This window comes from Myotis nattereri, assembly GCF_964212035.1.
Source record: "Myotis nattereri genome assembly, chromosome: X".
Classification (NCBI taxonomy): domain Eukaryota; kingdom Metazoa; phylum Chordata; class Mammalia; order Chiroptera; family Vespertilionidae; genus Myotis; species Myotis nattereri.
The window spans coordinates 138331560-138353318 of NC_138078.1; the positions used below are offsets into that span (position 1 = coordinate 138331560).

Consider the following 21759-nt stretch of genomic DNA (forward strand, 5'->3'; position numbering starts at 1 on the left):
AGGAAGCTGGAAGTTGATGTATAACGTCCTTGCTTGGCAACTATGTTACTCCCCTCGTGGGGGTTGGGGTGGAGGTGGGGGCAGAATCTTGTTAATCCTCACCGGAGGATATTTTTCCATTGATTTTTTTAGAGACAGTGGAAGGGAGAGAGAGAGAGAGAGAGAGAAACATCAATGTGAGAAAGACACATCAATTGGTTGCCTCCCTGGACCAGGACCAGGGATTGAGCCTACAACCAAAGTATGTGCCCATGACCGGAATCGAACCCAAACCCTTCAGTCTACAGGCCAACACTCTATCCACTGAACCAAACCAGCTAGAGCCATTTTGTTTTTGTTTTCATTTTATTGGTCCACGTAATGCAAAAGTCTGGGAATAACTGGTTTGAACTCGGTGTCTCCTTTCTTCCCCTGTGTAATGGCTAATTGTATGTATCAACCTGACTGGGCCACAGGTTGTCCAGATGTCTTGTTAAAACATTATTTCTGGGTCTTTCGGTGAGGACACTTGCAAAAGATTAGCATTTGAATCAGTGAATCTGTAGACTGAGTAAAGTCAATGTTTCTCCCCAAAGTAAGGAGGCCTCATCCAATCCATTAAAGTCCTGAATAGAACAAAAAGGTAGAGGAAGGTGGAATTCTCTTTCTGCCTGACTGTTGAGCCCAGACATCCATCTTCTGCCCTTACTGCTCCTTGTTCTCAGGCCTTCAGATCCAGACTAGTATCTACCTTCAAAATATTGCACTGGCTTTGCTGAGTCTCCAGCTTGCAGATAGCATATCATGGGACTGCTTGGCCTCCATAATCAAGTGAGCCAATTTCATATAATAAATCTCATTACAGTCATGCTTTGTATAATGACATTTCAGTAAATAATGGACTGCCTGTACAAAGGTAGACACATAACATTAAAATGGAGCTGAAAAATTCCTATTACCTAGTGACATCATAGCCATTGTAACATCACAGTGCAATGCATTCTTCATATGTTTGTGGTGATATTGGTGTAAACACACCTACTGTGCTGCTACTCACATAAAAGTATAGCATATACAATTATGTGCAATACATAATATTTCATAATGATAATAAATGACTATGTTACTGGTTTATGTATTTACTGTGCTATACTTTTTATCATCATTTTAGAGTGTGCTCTTTCTACTTATAAGAAAACTAGAGGCCCAGTGCATGAAATTCATGGATGGGAGGGGGTCCTCTCAGCCCAACCTGCACCCTCTCCAATCTGGGACCCCTTGGGGGATGGGGCCTAAACTGGCAGTTGGACATCCCTCTCACAATCCTGGACTGCTGGCTCCTAATTGCTCACCTGCCTGCCTGCCTGGTCGCCCCTAACTACCTTCTCCCCACCAGCCTGATTGCCTACAACTGCCCCCCCACCAGCCTAGTCACCCCAAACTGCCCCACCTGCTGGCCTGGTCGCCCCCTCACGGCCCCCCTGCCAGCCAGGTTGCCCCATGCAGCCTGCTGTTCAGTCATTTGGTCGTCCCTCACTAACCCCCCTATTGGTCTGGTTGCAGGCAGCCATCTTTGTGAGGGTGTGAGGGTTAATTTGCATATTACCTCTTTATTATATAGGAAGTTTGTTGTGAAACAGTATGTAATGTTACACCAGCAGCAGTCTCATATATATCGAGCTTACTGCCTCTCTTGATTGCATCATTTTTTCTTGTGCTTAATTTGATCTCATGTTATGTTGTACAAGTAACATTCTGTATAGGTTTGTACCTAGGAGCAAGACCATGTAGCCTAGGTGTGTAGAGGCTATATCATCTGGGTTTGTGTAAGTGTACTCTATGATGTTTTTCACAACAAAGAAATCGCCTAGCTATGTATGCACTTCTCAGAACCTACACCCATCATTGAGTGGCTCATGACTATAGAGACAGATATAGAGATGATAGAGATAGAGATAGAAATTAGAGATAGAGCGATAGATTCTGTTTCTCTGGAGAAGTTAATACACCCTCCCAGACATTTCTTAACCCTTACCTCCAGCTCCAATTGTCCCCTGAAAGTGTTCTTATCAAAGTCCAAACCACCTCCACGTTGCTGATTCGAGGGCCCACTTCTCTGCCCTACCTTACTATATGTCTCAGCACCACCTGACACTAAACCATTCCTTTTTAAAACTCTCTACTTTTTTGGCTCTCAGGTCCCCTCTTGTACTTGTCTCTGGTATTGCCTCAGGCTATTCCACGGCTTCTGTCCTTTCACTTGCCTCGTAAGTGCTAGTGTTCTAGTATCTTACCAGTGCAGGCCTGACAATTCATTCCTCACCTTGCCTCCTACCACACAGGTGGATATATGTCCCCTTAAGTGATTCCTGGGAAGGCAGTGTGGTCAATCCAACAACCCTGATATGGGTTGGGGCACTTGTGTGTTGAAAGGCAATTCTCCATGACTATCTCAGGTTTCTGCATGTTTCTGGACCACTGAGTGAATGAATTTATAGCCAAGTTAAGAATGTTGGTATAAGGAGACATTCCCAGATAGAAGGTCCAAGGTCAAGGTCCTGGCAAGGTTTTATGAGAGTCCTGGTGAGAGCCTTCTTCCTGGCTTTCAGACAGCTTTCTTTTCACTGTGAACTCACATGGTCTTTCCTCTGTGCCTGCATATGGAGAGAGTGAAACCAGTCTCTCCGGTGTCTCTTCTTATAAAGGCACTTATCCTATCAGACCAAGGGTCCCCTCCTAATGAGCCAACCATCAGCTAAAGGCCTCATCTCCAATTATTAATTGAGGGTTAGAGCTGCAACATATGAATTTGAGGATGAGAGATACAAACATTTAGTCTGTAATAGTGGGGTAAACATTTGACTTACAATTTTGGAAAAACAGAACCTTGTAGGAGGTAGCTCTACAGTGTGCCTAGAGATCTTCCCTTCCTTCCTCGAATGCTTCCTTCTCCTGTTGCCCTTTCTCCCCAGGCTTACCTCCTCTTGTGTGTAATATGGCTTCTGGGGCTCCAGCAATTACATGTTAAGGTTCAGTTTGAAGTTATTAAGTTGGTAGGGCAGGATGGGCCTGGGATGGGAAGCGGGAACTTCATGTTTCTAGGTCTGCCTTTTACCAGGGTCATAAAGTTTGTTGTCCATACAGAGGGCAATCATAGGTGAAGGGGCCTAGCCATGATTTCCAACAAAACCAGAGATGAGTTGACAAGGTGTGAGAAGTTGGATATGTGAACCCTAGCGAAATGAGCAGGGACATAAGTCTAGTCCAGAATCAGATATTGGCTTGATTTTCACAGCACTGATTTAACCAACATTAGTTAAATGTTATTCTTAATATAAACCAAGGGCGAAAATTCCGAGGTTGCCCTACAGATGGCTGGAGGTGGGTTTTGTGGGAGGGAGTGAGAAAAGGGGGTGGGATGGAATTGCTAAAATGTATGGAATTGCTCTGGCTTGGAGAGGTCGTTACTAGGGACGCCCAGGGGCCTGAGCTTCCCCACCCCAAAACTTTCCTTGTAACAAACTGCTTGGCTAAAAGTGGGAAGAAAAATTGAAAGAAAATAAATGATTTTTAATCCTTGAATGCCTCTGAACTTTTTTTAAACGCCGTGTCTCAGTAATCAATCTGGTAGTTCACTGAGCAAATCACGTTCTGTGCCGTTTGTAGACTGCGATCCCAAATGGCTTGGGTCGCGTCCAAGTTGCTCCAGCCTCTGCCCCCTGTTCCGGTTTCCCTGGCGGGAGCATAGGTGGGCGTGGGCGGGTGTGAGGGGCGACCGGACGCCTGGCCTCCGAGCCGCCAGCGCCGCGCCCCTCCTGGGAACCCCCCACCCCCACCCCCACTCCCGCGCGCGCGGACTTGTGGGTAACGCAGGGCCGCCAGGTGACAGCTAATGGCGGCGACCGCCTAAGCCGGCAGGCGGCAGTTAGGGCCTCAGGAGCGCGGCGGGACATTCCGGCGCTTCTCTGATCCGGATCGCGGTTTCCCCGCGGCGGCGGCGGCGGCGGTCTGGGCGCTCCATGGACCGGCAGGCGGCGGCGGCGGCGGGCAGCGAGGGCGCCGGGGGTCCGGGCCCGGGGCCGGCTGGGGGCTGGAGACCCCCTCGGGTCGCGGGGGCCCCGCCCGCCGGCTCCCGGCAGCCCAGTGTGGAGACCCTGGACAGGTAAGGGGGGGCCGGCCCGCCGAGGCCTCCGCACCCTGATTCCCTAGGGCCCCTCCTGAGCCCCAGCCATCCCCTATGCGCGCGTGGGTCGGAGGTGTGGGTGCGGCGTCCTCCTCCTTGGCCCCCTACTTGGCCCACTCCGAGGCTCCGAACCCCATGTCAACATTCCAGACCCCTCACCTGGCTCACTTCCGCCTTGCACGCAGGAGTTCCCCTGAGGGGCTTTGCAGCTGTCAAACCATTTCCAGTGCCACCTCTTACTGTGCCTGGGCTGGCGTTGCCCCAGCCACAAATCACTGGGGAGGATATTTCACCCGGGCTCTCCTCTCGTAGTGGTTTGAAGACCACCATAAATCAGCAGCACCATGCTTGGGGTCTTTGATGTTGGGATTGGGAGTGGAGGCCAGGGGTGGAACCCCGCGGATGTGGAGCTGGTTCACATGGGGGCAAAGATACCCTGATTTGAAAAATTGGGATGGAAAATGTCCAAACTGCTCCTGATGCAGAACATGCAATCGTTTACTTTCAGTTCTCTACCCTTGGTAGGAACCAGTTGGATGTTTTCCTGAACACATGAGCCGACTGCTTGTTACCTAGTCTCAGAACTAAGATCCATCAGTTAGAAGCATAAAGTGACCATGTCCAACTGGCAGGGCCATCCTAATGCCCCCTAATGCAAGGGGTGGGTTATGCCATCTCCAGAATATCCAGTATTCCCACATCTTGGCCATTTCACTTGACACCAGAGTGCAGTTAGGCAAGAGAGACAGCTCCATCAGGTTCAGATGTTTATTCTTGCCTGGCTTAGTCACACTACTGAGCTGAACTTTGGGAAATTTCCAAAAGCATAGGAACAACAAGGAACACTCCCTTTGTTTCTACCCCTGTGTAATTACAGTGTATTTTAGTAAGTTAATCACCCAAGTGGTCAGCTTCACTGAAAACTAAACACAGCTAAGACAGTACTTGGAATGGTCAAAATTTTCCCCTCATTGTGAATACTCTGTAATGTCTGAGGGCTTGGAGAGTCAGAGAATATTTGCTCTCTTAGCATTTAGTGGAGAAGACAAACCAGCAGTTTATGTGGAATATAAGTGCTAAGGTAGTGTGAACATGGAAACATTCTAGATGGGGATCATCTGAGAAGCTTTTAAAGAACTCCATGGGGCAAGGCCCCCCTCCTAAGGCTTCTGATTCTGGAGGTTTGGGAGGGAAGCCCAGAAGTTAGTAGTTTCGAAAAGGTCACAGCCTCAGCTGTGATATGCTACATTGTGGGTACACGGAAGTGGGTACTTGATTTATTTGTTAGTGGTGGGGGGATTGGCAAGTCTGGACAGTAAGCAAGGGCCTTCAGAGGAAGCTGACATTTGAACTGAGCGATAAAGAATGAGAAGTTAGCCGGGGGGCAGGGTGGGAAGGGCTTTGAGCCATTGGAGTGGAATGTGTAGTCATGGAGGTGGTACTGGATGTGGGGAACTGGTAAGGGAAAAGACTGGCGGGATAACGGGCCAGATCTTGAAGGGACCAGTGTGCCTTCCCAGGGCATTTTGCCTTTATCCTCTGGGCCAATGCTTCTCAGGGCATGGTTCTGTATAACCCGCCACAGAATCACCTACAGTGCTTGATTCAAATGCATATTTTTGGGTCTCACCCTAAATCTAGTCCATCCACCTCTGGGGTGGAGTCTGGAATTCTGCATTTTTAACAACCACTTGGCACTACATGTGGGGGGAACACATGATCTCTTTTGCCCAGGATGGTACTGGTTTACCAGTTGGGCCAGTGTAATTATTAACAGTGTTCTCCTTCAACTCACAGTAGTGATTTGGTTTGGAAGGGGAAATTATATGGTCACCCTAATGCAGGGACCACAAAAGGATTTCCATCAAGTGAACTACAGGATGGGACTGGCATTTGAGAACGGATTGGAAGCAGGTAGCCTTATTTATCAGATTATGGAAATGCTAATCATTCATTCATTTCTTCTGCAAATACAGGTGCCTACTGGGTGTCAGGCATTACTTGTATGTTGGACTGAGGGTCTAGCAGGAAATAGACACAAATACCTGCCCTCGAGGAGTGTATGTTTGGTGGGAGAAAGACAAAAATACAAGTGAAATGTGTTCTCTGCTAGATGATGATAAGTGCTAGAGGAGAAAAGTAAGTTGGGAAAAGGATGGGAATTGTTGGGGGTATGCACTTGGGAAGTGGTTGGAATTTTATTTAGTGTGGTCACAGAAAGCCTAGCTGAGAAAGTGACATTTGAATAATGTTCCTAAAAAGGTGAGGAATCCAGTCATACAGATATCTGGGATGACTGCATTCTAGGCAGAAGCTTGTGCACCCTTGAGTGGGACTGTGGTCGAAGTGTTCAAGGGTCAGCAAGGAGACCAGTGTCACTACTAGCGGGTAGGGAGCTAGGGAGAGAGCAATAGGGGACAAGGGGCGGAGAGATCACAGGGGCAGATGGTGGAGAGTCATGGGGAGCCATTGCAGGTCTTTCAGCAGAGGAATGATATAATCTATTTAGATCTGAGTAATGTCTCCATGACTGCAGTGTGGACAACAGAGCAAAAGGGGAAAGGGTTGAAGCAGAGAGACTAGCAAGTAAGAGGCTACTGCAGTCATCCAAGTGAGAGAGGATGATGGCTTAGACTGGAACAGTGAGGGGTAGAGGATGGAGGAGAAGTGATCAGATTCTGGACATAATTTGAAGAAAGGCTCCATGGTAGAGCCAATAGGGTTTGCTGATTTTTGGTTGTTGGGTAAGATAGAAGAAGAATCCAGGACAATCCTGAGGTTGCTGGTTTGTAGGAAGTGGTGTTGCTGAGTTGGAGAAGCCTCTAAGTGAAATAGTTTTAGGAGACTGGCAGACTCTAGCTCTGTACTGTCAGTTATGAGATGCCAGTTGTCCTGGAGGCAGTTGGTTTATATGACCCTGGAGTTCAGAGGTGGTGTCTGGGCTGCAGACCTCAATTTGGGAGTTTAAGCATAGAGACTGGGCTTAAATTCATGAGGCAGGAGGAGAACACAGAAGAATGATGGGTGTCTGGAAAGGGAAACTGGAATAGCAATCAAGCAAGGTGCATTCTTGTGACATTAGGTGTGAGAGTGAAGTGAGGGGTGGACTTCAATGTAAACCCCAGCTTTTAGGCCTTAGGGGCCTGGGTAACTGGCTGTGCTTTCCTCTAAATTAGGAAACATGGGGCTGATGATGGTTCAGAAATTTTGAGTTGGCAGGGTCTCTGGGACCGATTAGTGATGTGTCCTAGGATTGTGGGCATCCACACCCAGGTTGGAGAAATAAGGCTGGGAGGCGCCAAGTGATTGTTGATACCAGGCATGTGGAGGAAAATTTCACAGACTAAAGAGAAGAGGTTGGGAAGAGGGGATATGGCTTCCCTTCTTAGGTCTATCAGTCACAGTTCTGATTCACACTTTTAAGAGTGACCATGAGTATGGAACCTGGCTCTCCAGCCATAGACTGTGGGACCCTCTCCTGTCTTCTGAATACTGTACTTCTCTTAATGATGTCAAATCTGTGGTCCTGCAAGAGGATGTGGCTTGCTCAAGGTCACAGAGCTAGCAGATGACAGAAACAGGACTTGGATCCAGACCTCCTCTCTACCCTCTCACTAAACCACACTGTTTGTAACTTTTGGTTTCAGGTGACAAAAAATACAGATCATTCTAGCTTAAGCCAAAGAACAAACTGTCTTGGTGCACATCACTGCTGCAGCTAAATGGCCATAGCACATTTGGCCCCAGAGTTGCAAATAGTGTTGTCAGCCTTCCTACCCCCCAATCTATTGAATTTTTCTTGTCTTACTCTTTATCTCTGTGGGTTCCTCAAAGTGGTATGGGGAGTGGCCCTCAGTGGACTGGGGTGGATCCAACCCAGGGTCTAAGAGAAAAGCTTCAATTGGCCCAGGCTGGGTCACTTCCCTACAAGTGGGGGCAGGAGGAACAAGAGGTCAGTCACTCTTCTCCCTCCCCCACAGAAGCCTATGAAGTTGAGGGGTTGTTCCCCACAGTAAAGAGAAGTGTCCTTATCAGAAGAAGGGGGAAAGAATGCTGGGCAGATGGTAACAACAGATCACCCATGGTGCGTACACAGGCAGGTTTCTGTTAGATTTGCAGTCAGGGGTAGATGCTGACAGGGAAAGGGCCTACATGATAAGAAAAGTATGCTATAACTGGGCAATAAAGGTGACAGCCTTTAAAAAGGAAACTAAAATCCCTCCCCTTTCCTTCCTTCTTCCTCTTAGAAATTGTGGTAAATGAATTCTTGACATATTGTAGGAATGTCTTCCCATTTAGTGCATGTTTTTACTTATATTTTCAGTCCCACAGATAACCACTGAGATATCTTTGTCAGACTGCAATTTAGATCACTAGTAGAGAACACCAAATATCTTTATTTCACTACTTAGGTTATTTTACATACTGCCTCGGTAATCCAGGTTTTTCTATTCTTCCATACATGAATGTGTATTTAATTAGAGATGAGATTTTTAAAGGTCTTGAATATTGTTTACAGTGAAAGCTACCTGCAAGGTAAATGTTTTGCCCTTTTGCTTGATCTCTTCATTGCTTTGACCAGTTGAGAGAAAAACCTGGCCCCTAGGGGCAGTTTATAATTCCCTCTCTGCCTAGTTTGCTTATGTGGTCCTTAGGTCGGGAGTGCACAGCTCTGAACCCTTACCAGCCACGTGACTTTGGTCAAACACTGGAACCTCAGTGTTCTCATCTGTAAGATGGGTCACTGTGAGGCTGGGGTGAGGCTGTGAGTAGAAGTGTGTTGAATATTTTAGAGCACCGTACAAGTGGAAGGTACCATTTTCATTGCAATGTGGTGTTCTCATGTAGGCAGTGGCTGGCATCTGTGGTGCTGGCCTCTGTTTTGCCTTCCAGCTCAGTGAGTTGGCCACTACTGGTTGTGCCATGTTCTGGCAGAACAGCCCTAATGGAAGTGAAGGCAGTCCTGCCACTTTCTTACCAGGTATGTCCCCTTGTGCCTCAATTATCTCATCTCAGAAACAAGTTGGCTATTTTCTGTTCTGTCTTCTTATACCATGGTGTGAGGCTCTGATATAATGACTGGAAGGGCCTTTGTTCGTCATCAAAGCCTTTACTGAAATATAAGGAAGCATTATTACTAGACACAGGCATCGTTTTTCTATTCTGTTCTTTTAAAAATCACATAATCAACTTTGCTACATTAAGAGTTACTTTGATTTATTCAAAATTACATTTTCTAGATTTGAAACTACCAACATGAAATCGATTGAATGTTTAAAAAGCATATACTTTAAGATAAATATTTTACTTTATAATTAATTTCCTGTATACAGCACATTAAGAATATCCACTCTATATATAGAGGTTGGCAAAATCTGTATAGAGCTAGGGTCCTAAAGACCGAAGGCTCGACCAGACCAGTAGTCAGTGCTGGGTTGCTGTGGCGACCCAACACTGACTGGGGCCTCTGTGGCGCCTGACCCAGCACTGACTGCCTAGGGGGCTGCAGATCAGGCCCAGAGAGAGGCCTGCAGAGAGAGAGGCAGGGTCTGATCTGTAGCCTCTGTGGCAGCCGTTGATCAGAACTTGCCTCTTTCTCTACCGACCTGGCCAACAGCTGTGCCTCCATTTCTCTCCAGGCCTCCACCAAGGCTGCTGATCAGCTCCCCCTTTCTGATCAAGCCCCGTTGATAGGCCCAGAGATGCTGACTGGCATAGAAACTGACCAATCAGCTGAATCTGGGTGAATGTAAGGAGCCAATGGCTGCCTAGGAGGCAGAGCTTTTGACACTGACTGGCATAGAAACTGACCAATCAGAACTAAATTGGCCAGCAGAGGAGGGCAGTTGGGGGTGAGATCAGGCTTGCAGGGGAGAGCAGTTAGGGGTGAAATCAGACCAGCAGGGGAGGTCAGTTAGGGGCGATCAGGCCGGCAGTGGAGAGCAGTTAAGGGCAAGATCAGGCCAGCAGGGGAGGGCAGTTGGGGAAACCAGGCTGGCAGAGGAGGGCAGTTGAGGGCGAGATCAGGCCGGCAAGGGAGGGCAGTTAGGGGTGATCAGGCAGGCAGAGGCAGTTAGGGGCGGTCAGGCAAGCAGAAGCAGTTAGGGGAGATCAGGCAGGTAGAGAGGTTAGGGGCAATCAGGCAGGTAGGCAGGCAGGCAGAGGGGTTAGGGGCAATCAGGCAGGCAGGCAGGTAAGTGGTTAGGAGCCAGCAGTCCCAGATTGTGAGAGGGGTGTCCAATCACCGGTTTAGGCCCAAGGGGTCCCTGATTGGAGTGGGTGCAGTCTGGGCTGAGGGAACCCCCCCTCTGTGCCCAATTTTGTGCACTGGGCCTCTAGTAATACAATAATTAATCAGTAATAATATAAGAATAAACTTTTGCATACTCACAACTGTAAACCTATGTTTGCCCACCCCTGTAATTGGAAGAGTAAAATTCCATTAAATGATAGGGAATAACTTGCTTAGAATCTTAAAAATAAATTTTTAATTCATTTAAAATCAACCTGGAAGCTAACTTACTTCCTAGTTATTAGTCAGTATTTCAGTTCTTATAGTAAATGTAAAGGTAACCAAATAGTCTAATAAAAGTTGATCTGAAAAAAGAAATGTATATATATCCCCAGTCAGTGCTCATTTTTCTCACCAAGAACTTATGTCTTAAAATATTTAATCACACTATTTCTTTTAGTCCCACAGGATCACATGTTGAATGGTGTAAACAGCTTATTGCTGCTACAATTTCTAGTCAGATTTCAGGTTCAGTGACATCAGAAAATGTATCCAGAGATTATAAGGTAAGCAGCATTGAGTTCTTAATTCGTTTTCAATATGCTAAGTAGCCAAGAAGCTTTGCAATTTTAAACCGAGTGAGACTTTGGTCCCTTGTTGCTGGATGGCCATTTGCTTGGGAACAAGGCTGAAAGATTCTCTGTTGTTAGATGTGAACTTTAAAGAGAAACTTTACCAGGATCTAGTATATGTGGTCATAATTTTGTAATTGAGAGGAAAAGATGTCTTTATATTATAATAATTCTTTTAAAACTCCAGTTTCATTTTATGATTTAATATATATTATATTATATATTACTTTTTTACCTTATTGTAATAAATACCTATATCTTCTCTGTTAATATTCTAAATTTCAGAAAATATCTGATGTACAGTATCTTCCTACAGTTTGTTTCTGTATTTAGATACTACCTGTGGGTATTTAGCATTAACGTGTGATAATATAATGTAAAAAACTTGTAAAAATCTCAAGAATATTTTATGGGTAGCCTGATATTTTAGTCCTTATTAAATTAAGAAATACCTTCTTGTTTATTTTTAAAGCTGGATTTTCTGCTTATTCTAAAGTTAACAGTGATAAGCTCCTTTTCAGTAGAGAGGGGCTGGGGTTCTTTTACTCAACACTGCTTCCCTAGCATGATCTTGGAACTTAGCAGGTGCTCAATAAATATTTGTTGAATCAATTAACAAAACACTTGAGTACTCCATCTTTTAGGTTGAAGATTAACTTCGTTTTAATGTAAATAAACTATTAACAGCTACATTAAATGAAACTGTGTTTACATTTCAGGTTGTAATGTTTGCTTGATTTGAGATTTCTGTTTATTATAGTAATTTTGCCTGCTAGTAAGAGATAATTGATTTTCATAAGTATTGCAAATTACATTTAGTATTCCAGACTACCCTCAGTCAACAGTCTCTCAAAATCATGGTCCTTGCCAGGCATCAAATCTTACAAACAATTCAAGAACTACAATAAAGACCCTAATTCATTCCTAATAGCCGCTCCTTGTTTAAGGACACTGGACTCAGTTCCTTTTTAGCTCATAACATAAGTGCAAAGACTGGCTCAAGAGGCCATGTAATTGAAAATTTGGCTGTCATGCTGTACTTGCTTCATAGAAGCTGTCAAATGCTTTTGATGACACCTACCGAAGGAAAGCATTGGCTGTGGATTAGTAGAAATTGGATAATCTGCCCGACCAGAAGGACGACAGTGTATTCCTTAATAAGTTTCCCTGTTATTTGATTTTTGTGTTTGCCCACGTAGTAGCAGCTGGGACTCCAGGTCCTCAAAACCTGGCGGGTGCCCTAACTGGTTTGGCTCAGTGGATAGAGCATCGGCCTGTGGACTGAAAGGTCCCAGGTTCGATTCCGGTCAAGGGCACATGCCTGGGTTGTGGACTCGATCCCCAGTGTGGGGCATGCAGGAGGCAGCCGATCAATGATTCTCTCTCATCATTGATGTTTCTATCTCTCTCCCCCCCCTCTCCCTTCCTTTCTGAAATCAATAAAAAATATATATTAAAAAAAAAAAAACCCGCTGGGCAAATATGCCATCTCCAGGTGGGAGAAACATCTGCTGTATCGCTGATGCTTGAGTGGCTGGTCACTGAGCAGTTACTGGTTGCCCTATTGCCTCCACTTTAACTGAGTAAATGCCCTGTTGAGTGGAGAAGCTCAAGGACCCATGTTAGCAGAGAACAGCTCTTAGTCCTTGGAGTGATTTTCTGTACTGATAATTAATGAGTTAACTGTAATGTTTTCATTTGGTTAAATATTTGTTAGTGCTGTGTGGGTTCTATAAAAGATTAAATGTTGATTGTGTGCATAGCTTTCTAACCTCTTTATTAATACATCAGACTGAGTCTGTACTTTAACATAAAGCAACTAAGTGGTTTTTTTTTTTTAAATTTTAGTCTATTTACAAATTTTGTGTAGCAGAATCGGCTCATATCGGAATGGTTTAACAGATGGTATTCAGAAAAAACTAAGGCTTTTCTATATTTTTTAAATTGAATTTTAAGTATCTACATCAGATCATGGCTAAAGTCTTTGATGAATTATTGTCTTATCATTGTCTTTGTTATATTTGCCCTGTAGTCAAATCTACAAAGTTGCTGTTAAAGTTATTATTCGGGAGTTATATTTTTTCAAGGAACAAGTTTTTTTTTAAATAATAAATATTTTTTATTCTAAACCACAAAGATAATTTTACATGCTACTTATAAAGTAGTTCTTTTTTTAAATGTATTTTATTGATTTTTTACAGAGAGGAAGGGAGAGGGATAGAAAGTTAGAAACATCGATGGGAGAGAAACATCGATCAGCTGCCTCCTGCACACCCTCTTACTGGGGATGTGCCCACAACCAAGGTACATGCCCTTGACCAGAATCGAACCTAGGACCCTTGAGTCTGCAGGCCGACGCTCTATCCACTGAGCCAAACCTGTTAGGGCATAAAGTAGTTCTTAAAATCAGAGTAACCAAGATGGGCCTTTGAGACACCTCTGGCCTGGGAGCCATTGTTTGGGGTTTTCCCTAAAGGTCCAGATATAACTCTTTTTAAAAAAATCCTCACCTGAGCATATTTTTTCATTGATTTTTTAGAGAGAATGGAAGGAAGAGAGAGAGAGAAGCATTGATGTGAGAGATGCACATCGATTGCCTCCCGTATGTGCCCCTGGGATGCTGGACCCTGCAACAGAGGAATGTACCCTTCATACCCTTGACCGGAATGGAACCTGAGACCCTTCAGTCTGAGGACTGACACTCTATCCACTGAGCCAAACCATAGAGCCAGATACAATTCTTTGATAATTTAATTTGTAGTCATCAATCAGTAATATTTGAAATTGTCTACTGCACAAATACCTTATTTAAAATACACACTCAAACTTTGGATGGTGGGCACACGGTGCAATGTACAGATCTTGTAACATAGAAATTCACACATGAAAACTATATGTTCATATTGACCAACATCACCCCAATCAACTTAATAAAAAAAATAAAATACACACTCAATTTGGAGGTTAATTTATTGAAGGTAAAATTCAAGGTTTGTAATTAAATGGGAGCAGGTGTTTGTATGGAACAGAGCACTTGTATCTTTATTTGAAACTAGAGGCCTGACCCACGAAATTCATGCACTTAGGAGGGTCCCTCAGCCCGGCCTGTGCCCTCTTGAAGTCCAGGAGTGGGCCTAAGCCATCAGTTGGACATCCTTAGTGCTGCTGCAGAGGCTGGAGAGGCTCCCGCCCCTGCCACTGTGCTCCCCAGCTGTGAGCCTGGCTTCTGGCTGAGTGGAGCTCCCCCTGTGGGAGTGCATTGACCACCAGGGGGCAACTCCTGCATTGAGCATCTGCCCCCTGGTGGTCAGTGTGCATCATAGTGACCAGTCATTCGCCATTTGGTTGATTTGCATATTAGTTTTTTATTATATAGGATGCTGATTGTCTTCTGAATGGCAGGCTGCTGAGACTGCTTCCACATCCTCATCAACCTCCTAGCATGTACAGGGTTCTGTGGTTTTGACATATCACCCATTTAAGCCTTAAAATAACCCAGTAAGGTCACTTTTATTATAATCATCATTTAACAGATGAGGAAACCAAGCATTGGAGAAGTCAGTTGATTTGCTTAGTATCATACAGTCAAAACTGGGATTTGAACTCAAGATGGTATTAAAGCTCTAATGTTTTGCTAGTACAACTTTACCAAAAAAAAAAAAGAACTAGGATTTGAACCCAAATCATCCCATTGAAGAGCTAGAATGAGTTTTAAAATTTGTCCCACCCCTCTGCCCACTGTTTTTCAAAATGTGGCCCTTGGGTCTTCTCACATCAGCACTCAATGGGGTACCTGCAAAAATGCACCTTCCTTGGACCCCTCCTACTCTGTGAATCAGAATCTCTGAAGGCAGGCTCCAGTGCTTCATATATTTCTTACGTACAATAAAATCTGAAAAGCTAGGTTCCCGAGGTTAATATCTGTTGAAATTAGTGATGGGACCATACATTTCTGGTACATGTCCACAAATCTGAATAATTAGCAACCCATGATAGATTTTGGAGATGATTGTTTTATTATTTACTCATATCATAAATTGACAGCTCAGGATCAGATCACCCAAAGTGTGGTAAGAAAATCACCATTTTCACATGTGATGAGTTTAGATGGTATGTCCATGGACATTTTTAACAGTTACATAATTATTTTAATGAGTTTAGTAAAACCAGCACATCACACTTGTAGTTTAATGGATGTTATTGCTTAGAGCTAGGGAAAGTATGAAAAAGGAGTGGATTTAAAGGCCATATAAAGGTAAATACTAATATTAGTACAGGCACTATACAGATACAGCAAACCAACTTGTAGAGGCAATATATGAAATGACAGAAGTTTGAGAAACATTGTCGCTGATGAAAGAGTAGATAGCCTTTATGTTGATTTGTAAGTCAACTAAATTAATAAATGTTTGCTTTAATACCAATTCATCCTGAAGATTTGACTAATAATTAAGACTCCTAGAAGAAATATAATAAAACTAGAAGCCCGTTGCACAAAGATTCAAGCAATAGGCCTTCCTTCTCCTGGCTGCCAGCACTGGTTTTCCTCCAGCACCTGGGACCCAGGCCTTTGGTCCAGCCGCAGTGTGGCTTGGCTTCTCCGTTGTGGCCGCAGTGGAGAAGCCAAGCCTCTTCAGTCTTCAGTCTTCATTCCGGCCGGAGCCTTCAGTTTTCGCTCTGTGCCTGTGTATGCAAATTAACCACCATCTTTGTTGGGTTAATTTGCATAGTCACGCTGATTGGCTGGTGGGCATAGCGGAGTGACACCAGTTTGCATGTTTCTCTTTTATTAGTGTAGATGTTTTGTTTTGTTTGCCCTTCCCCTCTACTACTCAATTGCTTTCATTTTTACTGGCCTAAAAGAGTAAAATTCTCTCTTGAATTTGTCAATAAATTTAAGAACAAGATCAGAATGTAATGTTCCATAGAGTAGATGAAATAATATAGTTAAGAATTGTACTGAAACGTTTTTAGGAACTATTAAAAGTGACACAGTTGATCAGTTTTCATTGCTGGGAAAGTAGGATTAGGCCAGGAAGAGGGAACATGATGGAATAGTACAAACAGTACTGGTTGGCTTTGTGAACTTGTATAATCCATGACTGTCAGTTTCCTTATCTGTAAGGATAAAAGAGTTTGGATTAGATTGCAAGTCTCTAAACTCCTTTCTTTCTAGAAAATTCTTCAATTTTCTTTTGTCCAAAAAGGATTTGATTCTGGCTGGCCTTCAGGAAATTAGGACATTATAATTTTAATGTTATCATCCTCATTCCTCTGGTTCCATCATTGTCATTATCATCATCACCTCTATGTACTTCTCCTCCCCTCATCCATACACATACAGTAGCTAGATCTTGTCTTTAAACATTCTGAAGAAGATAATGGAGAGGGCCCTGTACTAAGTTTAATCATTTAACAAATTAGTACAGTGATTAAATTCTGGATGCTCAACAAAAATTTCCTGAAGGGCTTTGGAGAGAAGTGGAATGCAGTGTATGGGGAAGGCTTAATTATGCTTGAACTAAGTCTTAGTTACTATTTCTTAAATGAAGTACTATGAAAAGGGCGGCTTGAGCATGATCTTTCGGAATCCATGGCTGTAATCCGTTGTTGATAGCTTGATCTCATGATCTATTTATTAAATCTGAGTTTGGAAATACAAATGTCTACATGAAATAGTTAACAAGCTGGCAGATATAGGAGGGAGCTGTGGGGAACTACAGAGTACAGCATCTCCCCCTAGAATAATTAAATTAGAAAAAAAGCCTGCTGCCTATTTGAGCAACAGGCATCTAATTTGTAACCACTCTAATAGAAAAGTGCTATCCTGTCTCCCAGGGTTACATGTGGGGAAGAATTATTGCTTAGAAATATCAGGATTTGGGCTTTTGCTTTGAGAAAGATGGAGCAGATGTACTTTTTCTTTTTTTTTTTTTTAACTTTTTCTTATTCTTCATGCTAAGGACAACTAGAAACCCTGGACATAATCTGTAAAATAAACATAAGAATTCCATGAAAGGGAGAGAGAAGAGGCAAACTGGTCAGGCACCTCAGGACCCAAGGAACGACAGGGTAGTGAAATCCCTGGGTTTTGTTTTTGCCACATACTGTCCCAGACTTATTGCTGAAGAAGCCAGCAACCCCAAAATGCCAACAGGCACAGACAACAAAAGCCTACTCTGTAACCAAAGGACCATGAAAGGGGCAGCCTAACAAAAAGAAAACTCTTAGACACTAACCAGTGTACTCCAGCCAAACACCACAGAAAAAGTTTTGGCCCCACACCCACACTCCAGCAAAGCCAAATGGAGAGCCTAAATTCAATCCTTGCTAGACTGTAATGAGGCAGTGCCCATCCTCCCCTTCTGCTGGTGCAGTGTCAGAGAAAGCGAGCTCAAACAGCAGGTTTAAATACGATCATATAATACTTAAAATGTCTAGATTTTTATTTAAAAAAATCACTTAATAGCCCTGGCCAGTTTGCCTCAGTGGTTAGAGTGTTGGTTCTCAGACCAAAGGGTCGTGGGTTCTTTTTAAAATGTATTTGTATTGATTTCAGAGAGGGAGAGATAGAAACATCAATAATGAAAGAGAATCATTGATCAGCTGCCTCCTGACGCCCCCTACTGGGGATCAAGCCTGAAACTTGGGCATGTGCCCTTGACTGGAATCGAACCCAGGATCCTTCAGTCTGCAAGCCGATGCTCTATCCACTGAGCCAAACCAGCTAGGGAAGGTCGTGGGTTCTATTCCAAGTTAAGGGCACATACCTCGGTTGCAGGTTTGATCTCTGGCCTCGGTCGGGGCACATGTGGAAAGCAACCAGTCGATATGTCTCTCTCACATAGATGTTTCTCTCCCTTCCTCCCTCCCTCCCTCCCTCCCTCCCTCCCTCCCTCCCCTCTCCTTCTTTCTTTCCTTCCTTCCTTCTTTCTTCCTGTCTTTCTTTCTTTCTTTCTTTCTTTCTTTCTTTCTTTCTTTCTTTCTTTCTTTCTTTCTTCTTTCTTTCTTTCTCCCTCCCTCTTCCTCCTCCTCCTCCTCCTCCCTTCCTTTCACTCTAAAAAATTAATGGAAAAATATCCTTGGGTGAGGATTAAAAAAAGAAAATTAATCATTTTACCGAGAATCAGAAAGATCTTAAACTGAATGAAAAAAAGAGAATAGATGCCAAAACTGAGATGATAGATATTAGAATGATGTAAAAAAGGTTTGAAAGAAGCCATCATAAAATTGTTTCAATAAGCAATTACAAATATACTTGAAATAATGAAAATAGAATGTCACAGAAAAATAGAAAAGTTTAAGCAAAGAAATATGAGATAAAGGAGAACCAAATGGAAATTTTAAAACTGAAAAATACGATAACTGAAATTTTTTTAAAAAAAACCTGAATGGATGAATAGCAGAATAGAGAGGATAGAGAGAAGGGAATTACATTAAGTAAAAAACAAAACAAAACAGCACTCCTGTCCTAGCCAGCGCATTGGCCGGCATACTGAAGGGTCCCGGATTTGATTCTGGTCAAGGGCATGTTCCTCGGTCACAGGCTCCCGACCCTGGTCGGGGCATGCAGGAGGAAACCAATCCATGTGTCTCTCACATCTGTGTTTCTCTCTGTCTCTCTCTCTCACTTCCGCTCTCTAAAAATCAATGGAAAAAATATCCTCGGGTGAGGATTTAAAAACAAACACAACAAAAAAGCCAAAACCACACACACACACACACACACAACCCAGCACTCCCAAAAGGTCACAGACTTTATGTTTTCATTTATATACTGTATGTTTTCATTTATATAACAGTCTTGAAATGACAAAATTATAGAAATGGAGAATAGATTAGTGGTTAAAAGGGGCTAAGAAAGGGAAGGGCAGGGAAAAAGTGGATGTGGCTATAAAAGAACAACTTTGGGTTCTTGTAGTGATTAAATTGTTCTGTGTCTTGACTGTGTTAGTGTCAGTATCCTGGTTCTGATATGGCAGTATAGTTTTGTTATATACTCCCATTGGGGAAATCAGATGACATGTACATAGTACATGGAATCTCTCTATTGCATGTAAAAAATATTTTGATTAATATTTCTAAAAACTCATGATATATCAAAAGTATGATTTAAATGAAACATATAGTTATGCTATGATATGTAAAAACAATTACAAGAGAAGTGTATTGTAATTTCTGAGTCCGAATCACTTCTATAAATGTGATGTAAGGCACCTATTCTTTTCAAGGGGCTGGGCTGGGCTGCATGGAATTCATAGTAGGGGAAAGAGACACCAGAAAACATAGTACAAATTGGACTGTGGTGAGCATTCAAAGGACAAGTAAACAAGGTGTGGTGGGAGGAGGGGAGGGAGCAGAGCATGGCATTCTGGGCATTAAGCCTGAGGGCCTTTATCAGCCTCCTCCAGAAGGGGAATAGGTTTAGGTGAGGCCTTTTCCAGGTTAAGAGCATGGATGCTAAAACCAGCCAGCTTGGGTTTGAATTCCCACTCTGCTTTGCTGGCTCTATGACCTTGGGTAAGTTACTTCACCTCTTGCTGCCTTGGTTTCCTCATTTGTCATATTGGTATAATAGTAGAATCTCCTTTCCCAGTGGCTGGGAGGGTTGAGATAACACCTAAAACATTTACCACAGCACCTAACATTGAGTAGATCTTGTTGATAATTGTATTACTGGTACTGGCTGGGTTTGAAAACTTTCTGCAATAACTTCACGCTGTTGAGGATTTAGGGGTGTCAACTACCTAAAGGAGAATTCAAACAGAAGCTGAACAGATACAGACCATAATAATTTCTCAAAGCTGACTTGAAGGGCCTGGATCAGGTGTGAGGCCACAGTGGGCCCTGGATAACACACACTTTCCCAAAGGTAGCCCTGGACAACTTTGACCTCTCCTTTGGGGCAGAGCCCCAAATTCTTCATGTACCCTATAGGCAGGCTGGCACACAAAGCCCAGAGAGGCAAAGGGGGCACAGTAGCTCTCTTCCCCAAATCCACCCAGAGCAAGTGATCATCCCGAGCCCTTGCCTCTCTAGTGGGGAGTGCCCCAAAGAAAGATTTGAATGGAACCTGAGGGCAGAGGAAGAGAGTTTTTTGCCCAAAACAAACTTTCATACAAATTTAAATTTAGGGTATTCTCTGGAAAATAATTCACTGTTTCCCTCCCAGCTATTCACACTGCATACCTAGAACACTTCTGACACCAGATGTGCATTTCCCCCCCACACCAACCAATACTCCAACACCAGCTGGGAGTCCTCCAATTCAATTAAATTCTCACACTAACTGGAGTTAATGCAGAACCCAGAGGTTAAAGGCTCAGTCTCATGAGACTGTCCCCCATTTCAGATTCCAAAGCAAATAGTGGGTTCCCAGTTTCCCCAAAACTTCTGCTAGACTTGGCTACAAGTTAGAGCAATGATGGCGAACCTATGACACGCACGTCAGAGGTGACACGCAAACTCATTTTTCTGGTTGATTTTTCTTTGTTAAATGGCATTTAAATATATAAAATAAATATCAAAAATATAAATCTTTGCTTTACTATGGTTGCAAATATCAAAAAATTTCTATATGTGACAGGGCACCAGAGTTAAGTTAGGGTTTTTCAAAATGCTGACACACCAAGCTCAAAAGGTTCACCATCACTGAGTTAGAGGCTCCCACAACCCCCTGTTGAATTTGACAATTTGCTAGACCAGCTCACAGAATTCAGGGAAACACAGTTTCTTAAAAGGTATGATAAAGAACACAGATAAACACCCAGATGAAGAGATAAAATGGCAAGGTCTGGGAGGGTCCCAAATGCAGGAGCTTCTGACCTTCTGGAGTTATGGGCAGTTGAACCACCCTCCAAGCATGCGTTCAATCCAGAAGCACTCTGACTCCATACTTAACTTTCAGGTAGTCTGTTTGTTTTGTTAAATAGACTAAGATCATTAACTTTTTTGCACCTTCTCATAGGTTCTTGGCATGTGTAGGTGGTGAGAGAGGGGATATGAAGCATGTCAAGATAGTTGTGGTGCAAGTTGGGTAGGCTGAGACCCATCTAATCTAATAAAAGAGAAACATGCAAATTAACCACACCTCTGCTACACCCCAAGCCACACCCACCAGCCAATCAAAGCGACTATATGCAAATTAACCCAACCAAGATGGCGACCGGCAGCCACAGAGCTGGAGCAGGCAGGAGGCTTGGTTGTCCCAGTGATGGAGGAAGCCAAGCTTCCGCTGCCCTGGCCAGCTGCGGCCTCCACTCAAAGCAACAAAGTTTCAATTATAGAAGATAAATAAATCCCAGATACCTGCTTCCAGCCAGCCTCCCCTGGGAGCTTGGGTGACTGGGGGCCGTGGCAAACAGCCATCAGCCCCTCAAGCCCAGGATGGCCACACCCTCAAGGGGTGAGGGTCCCCGCTGGGGGGCTTGGCCAGCCTGCAAACAGCCATCAGCCCCTCACCCAGGCTGGCCAGGCACCTCAGCAGGACCCCCGTCCCTGAAGGGGGTGTGCCCAACCTGAAAACAGCCCTCAGCCCCTCACCCAGGCTGGCCAGGCACCCCAGCAGGGATCCCCACCCTGATCCAGGACACCCTTCAGGGCAAACCAGCTGGTCCCCACCCATGCACCAGGCCTCTATCCTATATAATAAAAAGGTAATATGCAAATTGATCCTAACAGCAGAATGACTGGGAATGACTGGTCACTATGACACACACTGACCACCAGGGGGC

General features: G+C 43.9%; 1 protein-coding gene across 1 annotated transcript in view; it reads left to right on the forward strand.

The window, feature by feature from the left end:
- Positions 1-3998: 3998 nt before the first annotated feature.
- MTMR1 (myotubularin related protein 1) overlaps positions 3999-21759 on the forward strand; it is a gene marked incomplete at its 5' end in the record, with an annotated part of 63997 nt that continues 46236 nt past the window's right edge. Inside the window, 4 exon segments of the mRNA XM_081081325.1 lie at positions 3999-4141; positions 10855-11001; positions 19258-19291; positions 19293-19331. Coding sequence (XP_080937451.1) covers positions 3999-4141; positions 10855-11001; positions 19258-19291; positions 19293-19331 — 363 coding nt within the window.